We start from the raw sequence: 15,402 nt of genomic DNA, 5'->3' as shown, positions 1-15,402 counted from the left end.
TGTGTTCTAGATGTATAAGAAGCTTCCTTTTTTTTTAAGATGCAATTGAGGCAGAAGCCAAGAATAAACGAAGGTATAAGAAGCTTCTTTGATTTATCAAGTTTAAGTTGGGCCACAAATCCAACACTGATAAATTATTAACTGTTTCACCACAAAAAATGTTACATTTGTGCCCCTTTAAAAAAAAACCATTATATTGTGTCCCTCAATCAAGCCAATTTTGTTGGGACACTATGGAGCACAACGGTTTCAATAGTAATCCCCGGCCCGAACCCGAACAACACTCCCCAATCCAACCCACCACCCGTCGTAGCCTTGCCTTAATTGAACGACCTCTTTCTTGTCTCATCCAAAATAAACAACACAGAAGCACTAGACATGTTACCAAACTCACTGAGTACATGCCTAGTTGCACTGAGTTTGTCCTCCTCGAGTCCGAGTTTCACCTCGACCTCATCTAGAATGGCAGGCCCTCCTGGGTGAGCAACCCAAAATATGGAGTTCCAATCATTAATCCCAATAGGTTCAAAGGCCTCAACTAACACCTTTTCAAGATTGTTAGATATCAACTTTGGTACGTCCTTCGATAAATGAATGGTTAATCCTACTTGCCGTAATTGCCCAGCAATGGCCCTTTCACAGCCCGGCAAGAAGGTTTGGGAGGCCCAAACAAGCTCGAAGATGGGTCGTTCATTAATGGACTCATCCGGGTCAGCACCCACGATCACAGCCCCTGCACCATCTGTGAAAAGGGCTTGCCCTATCATGGAGTCCAAGTGAGTCTCAGTAGGTCCACGAAAACCGACTACAGTCATCTCAGCACAAACAACCAACACACGTGCACCGCGGTTGTTCTCTGCAATGTCCTTGGCTAGGCGGAGGACTGTGCCACCGCCATAGCAACCCTGCTGGTAGAGCATAAATCGGTTAACAGAAGGGCTTAGGCCGAGGAGTTTTGTAAGGTGGTAGTCGGCCCCTGGCATGGAAACACCTGATACGGTGCAGAAAATGAGGTGGGTGATGTTGGACCGCGGTTGTCCCCACTCTTTTATGGCCTTTACGGCCGCCTCTTTGCCGAGTTTTGGTACCTCAGTTGCGAGGATGTCTTGCCGGACGTCCAAGGATGAGCTATTGTAGTCGCACATGTTTTGGTTCTGTTTTAGTAATTCTTCTGTTATGTACATGTAACGCTTCTTCACTGTTGATTTCTTGCCTAATAACAAATTAACAATATAATTAGCGGTGTACATTTTACATTTATATAATCATCTATTTTAACTTTTAAGGGTGAAATATATGAAAAATAAACAAAATTGTAAGGTTGACACGTAATACTTATCTGAGATCAAATTTCATCTATATCAGTAATTACGTGGCTCAGCCTACATAAAAAAAAACGTACTATTTTATAATTAAGTATATGTATTATCAAAGTTGTAAGTTGACTTAATCTCCATTCGAAATAAAACAATTAGAAAAACAAGAAATTAGTAAGTATAATACTTCGTATATGGCGACTTAAGAAAGCCATATTAATTAGTGTGGTGAGTGGTGACATGAATAAAATATGATGTGATTTAACTTACACATGTTGTTGAATTTGTCCTTAAGATCAACCATATGCTGACTCTTGGTGACACGGAAGTAGAAATCAGGAAAGTCATCTTGGCTCATCTCGTTGGGAGGGTTTGCTGTGCCAATGGCTAGGATAGTGGCTGGACCATCTGCTCTTTGGGCGTTCCGGTTGTCTCGAATGGATGCCATTTGTATGAATCTATCGATCTAATGTGCTTCTTCGCTAGACTTGAAGATGATGTATGGAGTATTTGTTTTTCTACAACTGTGTCGAACAAGAGGGTGTTATATAGGGCTCGGTTGGAACTTAATTTTGTTGGAATGATGTATTAAAGTGATTTTTGAGAAGAAAATTTCACTAACAATTAAAATATAAAATTATTTTATTTATCATTCTTTTTAAAATGATCACACAATCACGTGTGTTCTTGGAGGGGTCATATCAGCTAAAAGACAAATAGCTAAAGACAAAGAAAAAAGTACCATGCATGTTTAAAAAAAGGTACCATTTTGTAAAAAAAAATAAAAAAATACAATTCTGTAAGAGTACTCCCCCCGTCCCTTAATACTCGACCTGTTTTGACCGGACACGCTTGCGAATGCACAACTTTGACCACTAATTTCTTTAACTACATATTATAAAAACTTATAAAAATATTAATATTTTAAAAATATATATTAAGATGAAGCTAACAATATATTATATACTACTTCCTCCGTATTTATTTAAGAGATATACTTGGCCAGACACATGTATTAAGAAAAAGAATTGAATGAATTAAAATAATAAAGCAAATGGGGTTTGGTAGATATTTTAATAAGTAAACAAGTGAGATCATGTCATTTTGGGGGTGGGAGGTGAGGTGGGTAAATTAGATGTATTATTTATTGATAAGTTACTAAAAATGGCAAGTGTATCTCTTAAATAAATATGGCCGGAAAAGTCAAGTATATCTCTTAAATAAATACGGAGGGAGTAACATTTATTTTCATATACTAGAAATAAAATAGGGTCAAAGTGAATTATGTGAATAGTGCAAAAAGTCAAAACAGGTCGAGTATTAAGGGACGGAGGGATCATTTTTGTTTCAAAAAGTACATTTTTTGTCTTTTTCCTACTTTTACCTTTTCCTATGATATGCATTGGCAAGCACATATCAGATATGCAAAAAGACTTTCTCGTTCTTGGATGTACAATATTGGGTAGTATGTAGTCTGTAATGGTTATAAATATCAGCCAACAAAAGTAGTTGATGTTAAGTACTCGCTCTGTCTCTAAAAGATTGCTACATATCAAAAAAACGATTAACAAAAATTAAAACACGTATATACATGTATATTATTTATTTATGTATGAATTTTCTGGCCAAACAAGGTAGCCTCTTATACTATTGAAGACGAACCTTATTAAATTAAACTGATTTTAATATTTAACTAGTTTTTAGGCCCGGGCGATGCCCCGGGTTACTACATTAATAACATTAACGTTTACTTATATATAATTTTTTGTAATGATGACATGAAACATGTAATAGCTTAGTGGTAAAAGCCTTATTGTTTAAACTCAAGGCCATGAGTTCAAACCCTTACACAACCATGTTTGCCATTTTTTTTTTATGTAGATGAATATTACATGGAGAGAACGACTCATAAGCAGAGCGCCACGTGTCACGTATACTTTCTTGTAAACGCCTTTTAATATATAGTATAGATTATCTGTTACATTTGTCAAACACGCATATTATCGACCACTATTTTTACAATTAATCACTATTCGTTAATAGTTGACATCTATATTGTACTAATCAATTGTTAAAGCTACTCATTCCCGCCAAATTTTCCAAACAGGCCACATAGCGTAAAAATAAGCTGTAAGATATACTCCATAAGTATAACAATTACATTATTTAAGTACTTACTGTATAAATCATATACAGCAGAACTTCACGGAGTAGTATTTTTATTCTAAAATGATTATCTTAAGCGGCTACTCAACTAGGGGTGGCAATGGAGCAGGTTTGGATTGGGTGAAGCTCAATCCGCATCTATTCATGACATTTCATCCGTCATCCAACCCATCCATCATCTGTAAAATTCTTCATCCACATCTGACCCATCCATCATCCACGGGTGATTCGGGTGGGTCGGGGGAGAATCGGGTGAAATAAATTTGAAGATATATAAAAATAAGTTAAAATGACACATATTGCAATTAGGAATAATTATTCCACATATAGTCCACATGACTATTTTTCTTTTTGAAAAACCATTGCGTAACTTTTACAAAGCTCTAGATTTATCTTTGTGTTATCCTAGTAAGGGAACGCAATATTTTAAGTAGTATACTTATGTAACTCTAAAAGTACAAATGTATTAAAGCGGCTACTCAACTACTTCCTCCGTCCCTTAATACTCGACCCGGTTTGACCGGCACGGAGTTTAAAGGACTTGAATTGACTTATTAGTTTAATAGATAGTGGGGGTATTATTTTAATGCAGTTAGTGGGAAATGTGTAAAGGGGTAGAGTATGGGTTGAATTTTTTATTATTTTTTGTATGGAGTAGAGGTTAGGTGGGTTAATAAAGGGGAGTGAGAAATAATATAATATTGTTAAATATTTTCATTTTTAGAAACAGGTCAACTATTAAGAGACGACCCGATTAGAAAAACAGATCAAGTATTAAGAGACAGAGGGAGTACTTAAGTATTAAGTACAAATATATTAAAGCACAATTATAGCATTGACATTCTTTGAATAATGATGATTGATAATATATTAATTTCTAAATACTTCAAATGGCTAAAGACAACGACCATAGGCAAGATACATGAATAAATAAGAAGCAAATTACATGCCTTACTACTCTGTATTATTTCGTTATGCGGACATTTTTTTTTTGGTGAAAATAAGGAGTCACTTCAAAGTCAACACATCTTATTCGGGTATCAAAGACTTTGCCGCATCCAGTTCATTAAAGTTTACTTTCAACATTAAACCTTATTATTTATCATAATGCAAGCTTTAGTTTCCTAATTCAACTATTTCGATCCGGGAGCTACAAAAGGACAAGCTAAGTCTATAAGAGCATCAATTATAGGGAGTTTTTAGGCCCCCTCTTAAGAAGAGAGAAAATATAAGAGGTAACTCTTAATAAATAAAAGCTAACTCTTAGCTCCCTCTTATTTAGAGGTTGATTGAGACATCCTCTGGATAAGAGATAACTCTTAAAAATAAGAGGGAGTTAGGTGTATATTTATGCATATTTTTAGGCTATTTTTCTAAAAAAAAAAAGATAAAACATGTAAAAAGGTATTTAACAAAAAGATAAAACATGTAAAAAAAGATAAAACATGTAAAAAGGTATTTAAAAAGAGGTAACTTATTTTTTGGATTTGTTGGTAGATAACTCTTAATAAGAGATGGTGATGAGGCGGATAATGAGAGAGATTAAGAGTGGGCAAATAAAAGTGGTCTTAGTATTGATGCTCTTACAAAAAAAAAAAAGGAGAGCTGGCATTTCATAGGTAACTATTGAAAAAAAGTATTGATCTCAATATTTGTTAGCATTATTGTTATTTGTTTTTCAAGTATTTTGTTTAAATTTCTTCTCTCCATATAATATGATTGAGAGATTATCGAGAAACTTGAAATCTTAAGCTTAATTTCTTCCTCTGTCACTCTAGATACCAATTGATTATTTTCGTGTTTACATAATCAACAAGTACTACCATAATAATCAGAGAGGGAAAAAGGTTTCTCGTTCTTATTCACTTGACATTCTCTCTGCAAAAGCTGATTTGAGTGCTTATTTATTTCTAAGATTAACAAATTATTACTCCATATTAGATATAATACTACCCCGTTGGTCCGATGACTATGATAATTTATGAAACGAAGTGATTGAAGCAACTATTTTGGAGGCTTAGGGGTGCGCGGGCAGGGAACGCATCTCTTTTGTTATATAAATTCCCCAAATCCTTAATTTATTTTTCGAGAAAATAAATCATAGGTAAGTTAATTGTTATTTTGCAAGAGACATCATCAAATTAAATTAATATGACACAATTACTCCCTGTATGTCCACATGATTACAACTACCAGTGATTCTTATCCAAAAAAAAAAAACTCCATTGGAGTTTCTATATAGAGCAAGTCAGGCACTCAAATTCTGTATGATCCAACGTGAGGGGTAGATCAATTTTGAGCTAGAATTGTGTTGGTAGAATTATAGTTTGATATATATTGTGGTATTATACCCATAAAGGGTTCTAAACTTGTAATATTACAACAAGTGGCACACTAACATCGAGACTCATCTAACATTGTTATACATGGCTTAATATTAGCCACTCTTTTATGCGATACATGGAAAATATTTATATACTGCATGTACTATTCAAAGAGTTGTATATCTCAATTATTACACCTATATCGTCAAAACATGAATACTAATAAAGTATAAAATATTACACAGCTATATCAGTAGTCATCTCTTTCCCTTGAAAACTAACATTACTACCTTTATACTTATATTTCATAGCACAAATCAGAAAATAAATGAAATTAAGCACACCCATAATAGCAAGCAAGTAGTAAAAATAATCAACCCTTCCTTGGTTAATATCATTAGTTAGCCAATCTGGCTTACCATGCCTCCCAGTAAACTTGTGTACCATGATCACCACAGCAGTGCTTAAATAGTTAGCCCCAGCAATAGTACAAAAGAACATCGACGTGGCAATACTTCTCAAATTCTCTGGAAACTGTTTGTTATAAAATTCAATCTGTGCTATGAAATTGAACCCTTCAGCAAGCCCTAACATGACTAATTGAGGGACTAACCATGCAATCGATAGCCTTTGGTGGTGATCATTCGCCGCGTTTCTCCTCCTTTGCTCGACTAAACCGGCTGCAATCATCGCGAAAATTGACAAGAAAAGACCGATCCCCATTCGTTGGAGGAGGGTTAACCCATTCTCGTGTTTGGTTACTTTACGAATGGCTGGAACGAGGAAACGGTCGTAGATTGGAACCCATATTCCTATGGCTAGCATGGATATGATGCCTATTGAGCCTGGTGGGATTTGGAACTTTGGGCCGATGTTTCGGTTCATGGTCATGGCTTGTGAGACTGCGAAGGTTGATTGTTGTGCGGCTGATGTGAAACATATGATACCGGATGCCCAAATAGGGAGTACTCTTATCACACATTTTACTTCTTCAACTTCTTGTACGGTACATAAAGTCCATCTGCTTTCTGGTGTTGGTGTGTCTATGTTGAGTTCTCCCTCTTGTATTATAGCTGCTTTGTTTAAGAAGCTGTCAAGTGATAATAATCAACAAATTAGATCGTAAAATCGGGTTTTGTTTGGATGCGAATGAGCTATAATGACAATATAAATTACAAATAAATTAATTAAGGATTTATGGTATAGTTGCTATAACAATCAAGAGCCGGGTAAAGAAGGAAGGCCACCTATGTTAGTCTTAGTCTTAGTGGCTTTATTTTCAGTTTGTTTATAAGTTATGTAAGGGTCCTTAACTTATACTTGTTCTTTAGATTTAGTTTATACTTGTTGTAATATTGCTAAACCTTGTTTACTATTATGCAAATTAAGCTGATAGTAAAAAAAAAATACGAAGTATAATATAACCTCCTCTGCAAAAAGTTTTTAAATGTCAAGTGGTTTGTGATCAAATTCGACACAAATCACCTAAAAGGCTAAAACAACCTATTTTAAGTACCAACATGTAAGTATTAATAACACAAGTGACTTTTATTAGTATTAATTACTCACTTCGTCCCTTAATACTCGCACCGGTTTGACTGGTGCGGAGTTTAAAAAATTTTAATTGACTTATTAATTTAATGGGTGTTAGTTGATAATGGGGTATTTTTTCAATATAGTTAGTGGGAAATGTGTAAGGGGTGGGACGTGGTGAGTGGGGGGTGTGAATTCTTAAATAATTTTTTGTAGGGTGTAGGGGTGTAAGTGAGTTAGTAGTTAAGTGTGAGAAATAATATAAAACTGGTAAAGAATTTCATTTATAGAAGCGGTGCAAGTATTAAGGGACGGTTCGAAAAGGAAAGCGGTGCAAGTATTAAGGGACGGAGTGAGTATCACTTTATTTATATTACCAATAACGCACTAATTCAGTACTACTCCGTAGTACCAATATAAGTCAATTACGTCCATTTTAAACACAAGTCACTTTTAACATATACTTCCTCTCTCTACCAAACTTGACTCGTTACATAAGAAGTATGTAGTATAGTATACCATCATTTATTATCGCCTAGCTATAGGTCATATAAAGTTATGTCTCAAAATCACATTTGGTAAAAAAAAATTACCTGAATTGATTTGTAAGAGGAAGTACTGTCCCAATCCCTGACGGTGGTGGATCATTGTAGACACCCTTTTCGACGCCATTAGGAAGCTCAAGGCGACGCTTTTTGTAGGAAGCGACGAAAACTCGAAGGATGCTAGAGAAAATACTTCCTTGAGGCTTGACATAGACAAACAACCTCATACCACAAAAGAAGAGAAGAATGGAGCAAAACATAAGAGTTGTAGGGATTCCAAACCCCCAAACCCAACTTACAGAGTCTTGGATATAAACCACAACTGTTAGAGTTAACATTACCACAATTGTAAAAGTTGTGTAATACCAATTGTAGTAACTGTTAATACCTCTTCTTCCTTTTTCAGTTGTGTGATCAAATTGGTCCATTCCAAATGGTAAGCTACAAGGTCGTATTCCTGCGGTTCCGATGCAGAGTACCCCAAGGGCTAGTATTAAGAAGCCCATTTGATGTCCATTGGGCTTTTCACATGAGCCCATTTGTAGTTGGTTTAATGATTGTGCATTTTTGTTGTCATTGTATGGGCACCAGGGTGGTGTTAGACTGGGGATCGAAGCTGTTAATGTTAGACCCACCATTCCCTGTTAAAGCAATCACTAACTCTTGTTAGTTGCATTATTCCAGGACAAAAACTGATAATTCATACATGCATCATGCATGAGCAGTTGAGCACTCGAGTGCACACATAGTTAGGTGCATGCAACTATGCAAGGACATTATTTTTTCACTTTTGATGTAAAATACATTTGGAAGCACAAATCTTTAGATGTATCGGGGCGTATAATTTTAATTTTCACGCTCATTAATGTATAATTTGATTAATTAATATATTTAATCATCAATAAGTAAAATTATATTAAAAAAGTGGATATTCAAAAAATACACATTAAGACGAATATAATAAGATCCTACCTTAATATATTTTTCCTTAAGTATAAATTATCGCCCCAAGTTATTGTTGAAATTTGAATTTATGTGTTGAGTTTTATTGTTATGCAAACCCAAAAAAAATGTTCCTAAATCCTACATATATTTTATTATGGTGCTTTTAATATTTCGGCTACTTACCTCTAAACTTTAAACTTTAACCCACTAAAAGAAGCAAATATGAGAAATTAGAAAGAAAATTAAAAAAAAAAATTGGACCCCCATTTATAAATTCCTGAGTCCGCCCCTGTATGTGAATAATTAATGTTAAAAGCAAAGTGTTGCAATTACAAAGAAACGGACAAGTATATGTTATGGTTAAAAATTATTATTAGTTGTTAACTAACATTAAATTTTACTTAATCAGAGACGAAGGTAATGACCCCTAACCCACAAAAAAGTTGTATACACAAATTGGTAAGTGAGCATTTTATTTACAAAACTGCCACCATAGTAACTTTGCCTCTTAGTAAATAAACAACTTCCTTGAAAATAAGATTTTGCAATTTTTCTTTTTATGTTTAACTAGACATGATCAAATGGCGGGTCGGACCAGGCCGAGGACAATAAATTCAGCCCATTATGTCGGGCCGGGCCAAGCTTCGGGTCAATTTTTTGTGCCCAAAACCCGCTATTTCGGGCTAAAAATATCGGCTTTTCGGGTCAATTTCGGGCCGGGACAAATTTATAACTAAATTTGTTGTTTTACTTTGCCCAAAGCCCGTAATTTTTTTTAAAAGTTCGGGCCGGGCCCGGCCCGAAATTCAGGCCAAAATATTCTAATTACATGCAGGCCGGACCGATGTTGATCAGCTCTATGTTTAACCAAACGGACAACCATTTAAGTTAGTCCGTACATTTTTTATACACCAAATCATTTCAGATCGGATTCATGGTTATTAGATCACATAGAGATGGGTCTACAACAATAATAAAATCTTTTAGAGTCAGCTAACTTGACCCGTTGAAGGAGTCCGGATCCTCTAGAGTTTTTATAAAACTCTACAAGGTAACCATACATTTTAAAATCAATGACTCATGTTGATGAGAAAAAATAGGGGGGATTTTGGAAAGATAATATATGAACCATTGATTTTTCAATCAATGGTTGATATGCTCAAACTCTACCTTGTAGAGTTATTTTAAAACTCTAGAAGATCCAAAACCTTTGCCTTAAATTCGTTTAGTTATTAGATGATATTATCACCTACTCCGGCAACTCGTAATGATATATGGCGATGATTTAATTGTATGAAACGGTCAATACTATAATTGATTGATTGTCCTGTTGACAATATTATTAAATTATTAATGAAGCTAGGTTACATTTCACCATCTTAATCATGTCTTACCAATTAACCATTACTTCCAAGTTTGGAATTTCCTATGGTACTCCCTTTGTCTTTATTTCACTAAAGTGTCTTGCTTAATTTTCTTTGACATGCATGTATTTAGAAACGGAGGAAGTATAATATAGTACAGTATGGTCGGGTTAACGTAACATACCAGAAAAGAAGCCAAAGAACCAACAGCGATAGCCCAAAAGCGGCCAGTGAAGGCATCAGAGAGAAAAGCGCCAAGCAAAGGGGCAAAATTAGACACCCCTGAGAAGACGTTGATCAAGTTGACGGCGTCAACTTGGTCCATATGATACTCACGTCTTAAATACACCATAAAGTTGGCTAGTACCCCAAATGTTGCTAGCCTTTCAAATGTCTCATTTCCTGCAACCACCAACAATATATAATATTAACACTTGCTTAACTACATTGTAATCCCTTGTTTATAAGCTAATACAAGCTAAGTTAGTTTCTTATTAATTAGACCGTCATATCCTGGAAGTTTTTATATAGCTCAGGTCTCAGAGATGGAATTAGAGGAAGTTGTGAAAATGTGTAGGAGATTGCCTGATTGGTGATGACACGTGATCTTACAATAAACTGCAGACGTTGTTTTACAAGAATTTGTATTACAAGATAATGTTTGCAACATATGCAATGCTTAAAGTGTTGTCAAAGAATATTTTCATATGCTGTTAGACCTATTCCTAACTCTATTAAAGGGCAGCTTGAAGTTTGATGTACCAACTTAGAAAAACAATATATAACACTTCAAAAACAAGGTTAAAACTAGCTTAATTAGTCAATTAAGTCTAGGAGAACGAGTGGTGATGTATGTGATTGAATCTCATTTATATCGTGGTATTTATGACACCCTATCTATAACTACTCCGTAATTAACTAGGGAGCATATAGTAAGAAGACAAGAAGTACTCCTCCGTATAAGTTGGATTCTACTACATGTACACTTAGTGTACAAGGTATGTTGTATACCATGCTTTTCTATTGGTTGAAATGACATATTTATTGTCTTTCATTTTCATTTTTTAGTGAGTTTGATGATGCATGTGTCAACAAATTAATACTCCGTAGTAGTGTACAAGAGAATCTTGTACACTAGGTGTACATGTAGCTTTTTCCGTATAAGTAAAGTAAAAACCAATGGTATCGTCTTTGGAAACTTGTCATTTTCTCGTTTAAAAAATTCCTAACCGAAAAACATATCTTTAGAAACAAAATGAAAATTTGACCTTTTTTCCTTCTTAAATACGGAATAAATACTCTTCCAAAATTCCAAGTTTATGTGAATTGTGTAATTTTTGTTGCAACTCAATTAATTAATACAAGTAATATTCTTTTTTAAAGAATCTAACATTTTTTTCTTCCTATAATCTTGCATGCATCCCACGAGTATTAACCTACTACATCAATAATCAAACAATACTTTTGACAGAGTAGGAAGCTCCTAAAATGGGGCCACCAAGCCCAACACGGCCCGTTCATGTTAATATCCAAGGCATGGATCTCTTAATCCCATGCAATAGAGATGAACTCACTAGTCAACTCGGCCAACTCGGACCTAGATTTTTTCCAAAAAAAAATAAAAGCTAAAGGACAACACTAATAAAATCTCAGTCCTGTTGAAGATAAGTCTGTCTTCTATATTGCTTTGCTTGTGCGGTTGAGGTTTAACATTTAGCAATCACAGATTTTATATGATATGATGGTCCTCTACTCGAGCTATCAGTAATTAGTGAAAGTATGGAGGGATATTACTATATTAGTTGGATGATCGAGATGATTCGGAAAAGTATTTTTCGTCAAAATAAACGTATCCTTGAGTAGGAGCACAAAAATACAAACATAAAAATGTGGTTTAAAGGACTACAATTATATGGTTCCTTTTCTATTATGGTTTCTCTTTCAAATACTTCACCTTTTCTTTTTTGCTTTTGATCTTCATTCTCTTCTTTTTTTTCATGTTAGATTAGACTTTTTAACTTCTTTTTTCATTATTTGTATCACCTTTTGCTAAAAGCTACACGTGTCCTTGCCGAAGTTAATTCAAGTGTATAATAATTTTTCTTATTTTATTTTTCGCTAACTTGACATACTCTTACTTTACTTAACCTCATTTAATTATTCTCCTATAATCTTGATCCAAGGTCAACACGTACACTCTCTCACCTATTTTTTAAATTTAATATTAAAACACAATTAATAATGAGAACACTAATTAGGATCCTACTACATGTACCCCCTAGTGTACAAAGTATCTTGTACACCATGCTTTTCTATTGGTTGAAATGGTATATTTATTGTCTTTCATTCTCATTTTTTAGTGGGTTTGATGATGTGTCAACAAATTAATGGTAATGTACAAGAGAATCTTGTACACTAGGTGTACATGTAGGCATGTAGCCTACATCGTTCTCACAGTGTTTAATGTGAACGCGTATTATATTATTTTAATTTCCTAAACAAACCATATCGCAAATAAAAAAGTTAGATATTTCAATTTAAAAAGTTAGGTATTTTTCAAATAAAAAAGTTAACATATCGCAAATAAGGAAATCGAAGATTTCATACCATCTTTTTCATCTAATAATACTGTATTGAATCATTTTAAGTAATCTCTAATTTCATATTTTGCTACATCACTGTACACTTCATACTAAGACACAAATTATTATTGTTGCAATTTACTGCGTCTAACATTTCGCCAAAGTTAATGTTTACTCATATAAGCGGTCTTGAATTAATGATGCATTAGCCAAGTGATTATAATTAAGACTGGGGACATGTATAAGATAAGTCACAATTTTTACTTCCCTCTTTCGTGTCACATATGTAGTTATGCCCTCGTAACTTATTCAGAGGAGAAAGGGGAAAAAAAGGGTCCTGAACTTCCTCCAAAACCAAGCCCGACATGCATTATTACGTGTACGACCAAGCTAAATCTACCACGTGATATGCCTCTTCTATAAACCCAAAAATCATTTCCCTCAAAATTACACGTATGCATTCAAAACAATTTCCCTCAAATATGAACTTATTGATTATGAAGAGAGATTAAAAATATTTTAATACATTCTTCACAAATCACAATATAGTGTTACTCATTGCTTTTTATAAGATATCTTTTAGAAAAATATAGTTCAAAAGGTAATTTAAAGAATTATTTTAAAATAAGGTTTCAATGTCTCTATAATATTATATTAAATTTTTAATATGGAGTTAACATTTTTACTTTAACAAAAAATTGGACTTGAATAACAAGCTTATTTTGATGTTAAGATAAGCTTTAGTCATGGGTGTACTTAAAACTCGACACAACTGGCCGGTTGGATGTTCGTAGATAAGAAAATTTAGATGTAAAATAGGAAGAAATGAGATGTCGAGAAATAAACCTAGAATAAATGGCATAGACTTCCATCCGCCGGGCTTTCTTTCGTTCGAGCTAACCGTCGTAACAACTCGTTTCTCGTCGTCGTAGTCGTTGTGGTGATCTTCTTTTTCATCCAAAGGCACATCGCTTAAGCTTTTTGACAATGATCTCCAATTAGAACACATTGATAACCAAGAAGAATGTCCTAGTACTTGCTCTTTGTTTCTCTCCATAATTCTCTCTCTTAATTAATTTCTCTCTCTTAATTAATTTCTCTCTCTAAGTTCTTAAATTTTTGTTTCTCTTGCATGAAAAACAAGTGCATTTAAAGAATGGTAGCAACCAAATGCCATTAGGCAAGGTATGGTAGTGGTATAAAGTGTGAGACGAGTGTAACTTGTACTGCTAATTCCAAAAACACCCAAAAAAAAAATATCTAGTAGACAAAAAAATTTAGCCAAGAGTTCCATTTTCGTGAAAGAATACCTTGGCACGTCATTGTAACTGAAAATGATGTGTGTAATGTGTGTACACATACTATCATTTCAACAATCATTTACTAATTATGAGCTTTCCTTATAATATAAACAAATTATTATTATAATAATAATTACATACAATAATAATAATAATAATAATAACAATAACAAATAATTTTTATACGGAGTATATAACAATAACCCAAATTCTTATATGAGACTGTCCTCACCATCAACTGATGGTGAGACCAGTTCACATTTGCGAATTTAGGTATGTTACTTCTATAGTTTAGACATGTTACTTTTTTATATAATTTTAGTGGAGGTACTTTTTTTAGTTTAGGTATGTTACTTCTATAGTTTATACATGTTACTTTTTTATACGGGGTAATTTTAGGGGAGATACCTTCATAGTTTAGGTATGTTACTTCTATAGTTTAGACATGTTACTTTTTTTTTTATATAATTTTAGAAGAAGTACTTTTTTTAGTTTAGGTATGTTACTTCTATAGTTTATACATGTTACTTTTTTTATACGGAGTAGTTTTAGGGGAGATACCTTCTTAGTTTAGGTATGTTACTTATATAGTTTAGACATGTTACTTCTTCTTTTTATAATAATTTTAGAGGAGGTATTTTTTTTAGTTTAGGTATGTTACTTTTATAGTTTAGACATGTTACTTTTTTTTATAATTTTAGATGAGGTACTTTTTTAGTTTAGGTATGTTACTTCTATAGTTTAGACATGTACTTTTTTTTATACGGAATAGTTTTAGGGGAGGTACATTTTTAGTTTAGGTATGTTATTTCTATAGTTTAGACATGTTACTTTTTTTTTATAATTTTAGAGGAGGTAGTTTTTTAGTTTAGGTATGTTAGTTCTATACTTCTATAGTTTAGATCTGTTATTTTTTTTATATAGTTTTAGGGGAGATACGCTATTGGTTTCACGCTCGTCACACCATCAAGCTGATGGTGTGACTGGTCTCACAGGAGACGCGCTATAACAATAATGAGGTGATAAGTTATTTCGTATGGACCTAGCTCTTTCCTTATTAGTGCTAAAGAATGGACCATTTATACTTGTTTTATGGGATTGTGGGTGTGCTTTGTCCGTTTTGGAAATGTGAAATAACATAAAATTCATCAATTAAACACAATTTTTTAAAAGCACTTTCGCCCTATTTGGTTCATTATTAGTAAAGGAAAGGAAGAGAAAAGAAAGGAAGGGAAAAGAAAGGAAGGGAAATAGATTTTATTTTCCTGTGTTTGGTTTAAGGGAAAGAAACGAAGGAAATAGAAAGGAAATCTAAATGACAGCTTT

General features: G+C 33.7%; 2 protein-coding genes across 2 annotated transcripts; both read right to left on the bottom strand.

Moving 5' to 3' along the window:
- Positions 1 to 119: 119 nt before the first annotated feature.
- Positions 120 to 1,839, bottom strand: LOC110784496 (chalcone synthase-like). Its single transcript, XM_021988955.2, has 2 exons — positions 1,587 to 1,839; positions 120 to 1,213 (listed from the first exon to the last, which is right to left on the bottom strand). The coding sequence occupies exons 1-2, from the start codon at positions 1,762 to 1,764 to the stop codon at positions 321 to 323; spliced, it is 1,071 nt and encodes a 356-aa protein (XP_021844647.2). The 5' UTR covers positions 1,765 to 1,839; the 3' UTR covers positions 120 to 320.
- Positions 1,840 to 5,943: 4,104 nt separating this feature from the next.
- LOC110784492 (protein NRT1/ PTR FAMILY 2.13) lies at positions 5,944 to 13,990 on the bottom strand. Its single transcript, XM_021988952.2, has 4 exons — positions 13,622 to 13,990; positions 10,378 to 10,595; positions 7,933 to 8,525; positions 5,944 to 6,896 (listed from the first exon to the last, which is right to left on the bottom strand). Exons 1-4 carry the CDS (start codon positions 13,830 to 13,832, stop codon positions 6,044 to 6,046), a joined length of 1,875 nt encoding a protein of 624 aa, XP_021844644.2. The 5' UTR covers positions 13,833 to 13,990; the 3' UTR covers positions 5,944 to 6,043.
- Positions 13,991 to 15,402: the final 1,412 nt, after the last annotated feature.

Source organism: Spinacia oleracea, chromosome 1, assembly GCF_020520425.1.
Source record: "Spinacia oleracea cultivar Varoflay chromosome 1, BTI_SOV_V1, whole genome shotgun sequence".
NCBI classification, from domain to species: domain Eukaryota; kingdom Viridiplantae; phylum Streptophyta; class Magnoliopsida; order Caryophyllales; family Amaranthaceae; genus Spinacia; species Spinacia oleracea.
The sequence above is the reverse complement of the archived record's forward strand: the minus strand, read 5'-3'. Positions and strand labels throughout refer to the sequence as shown.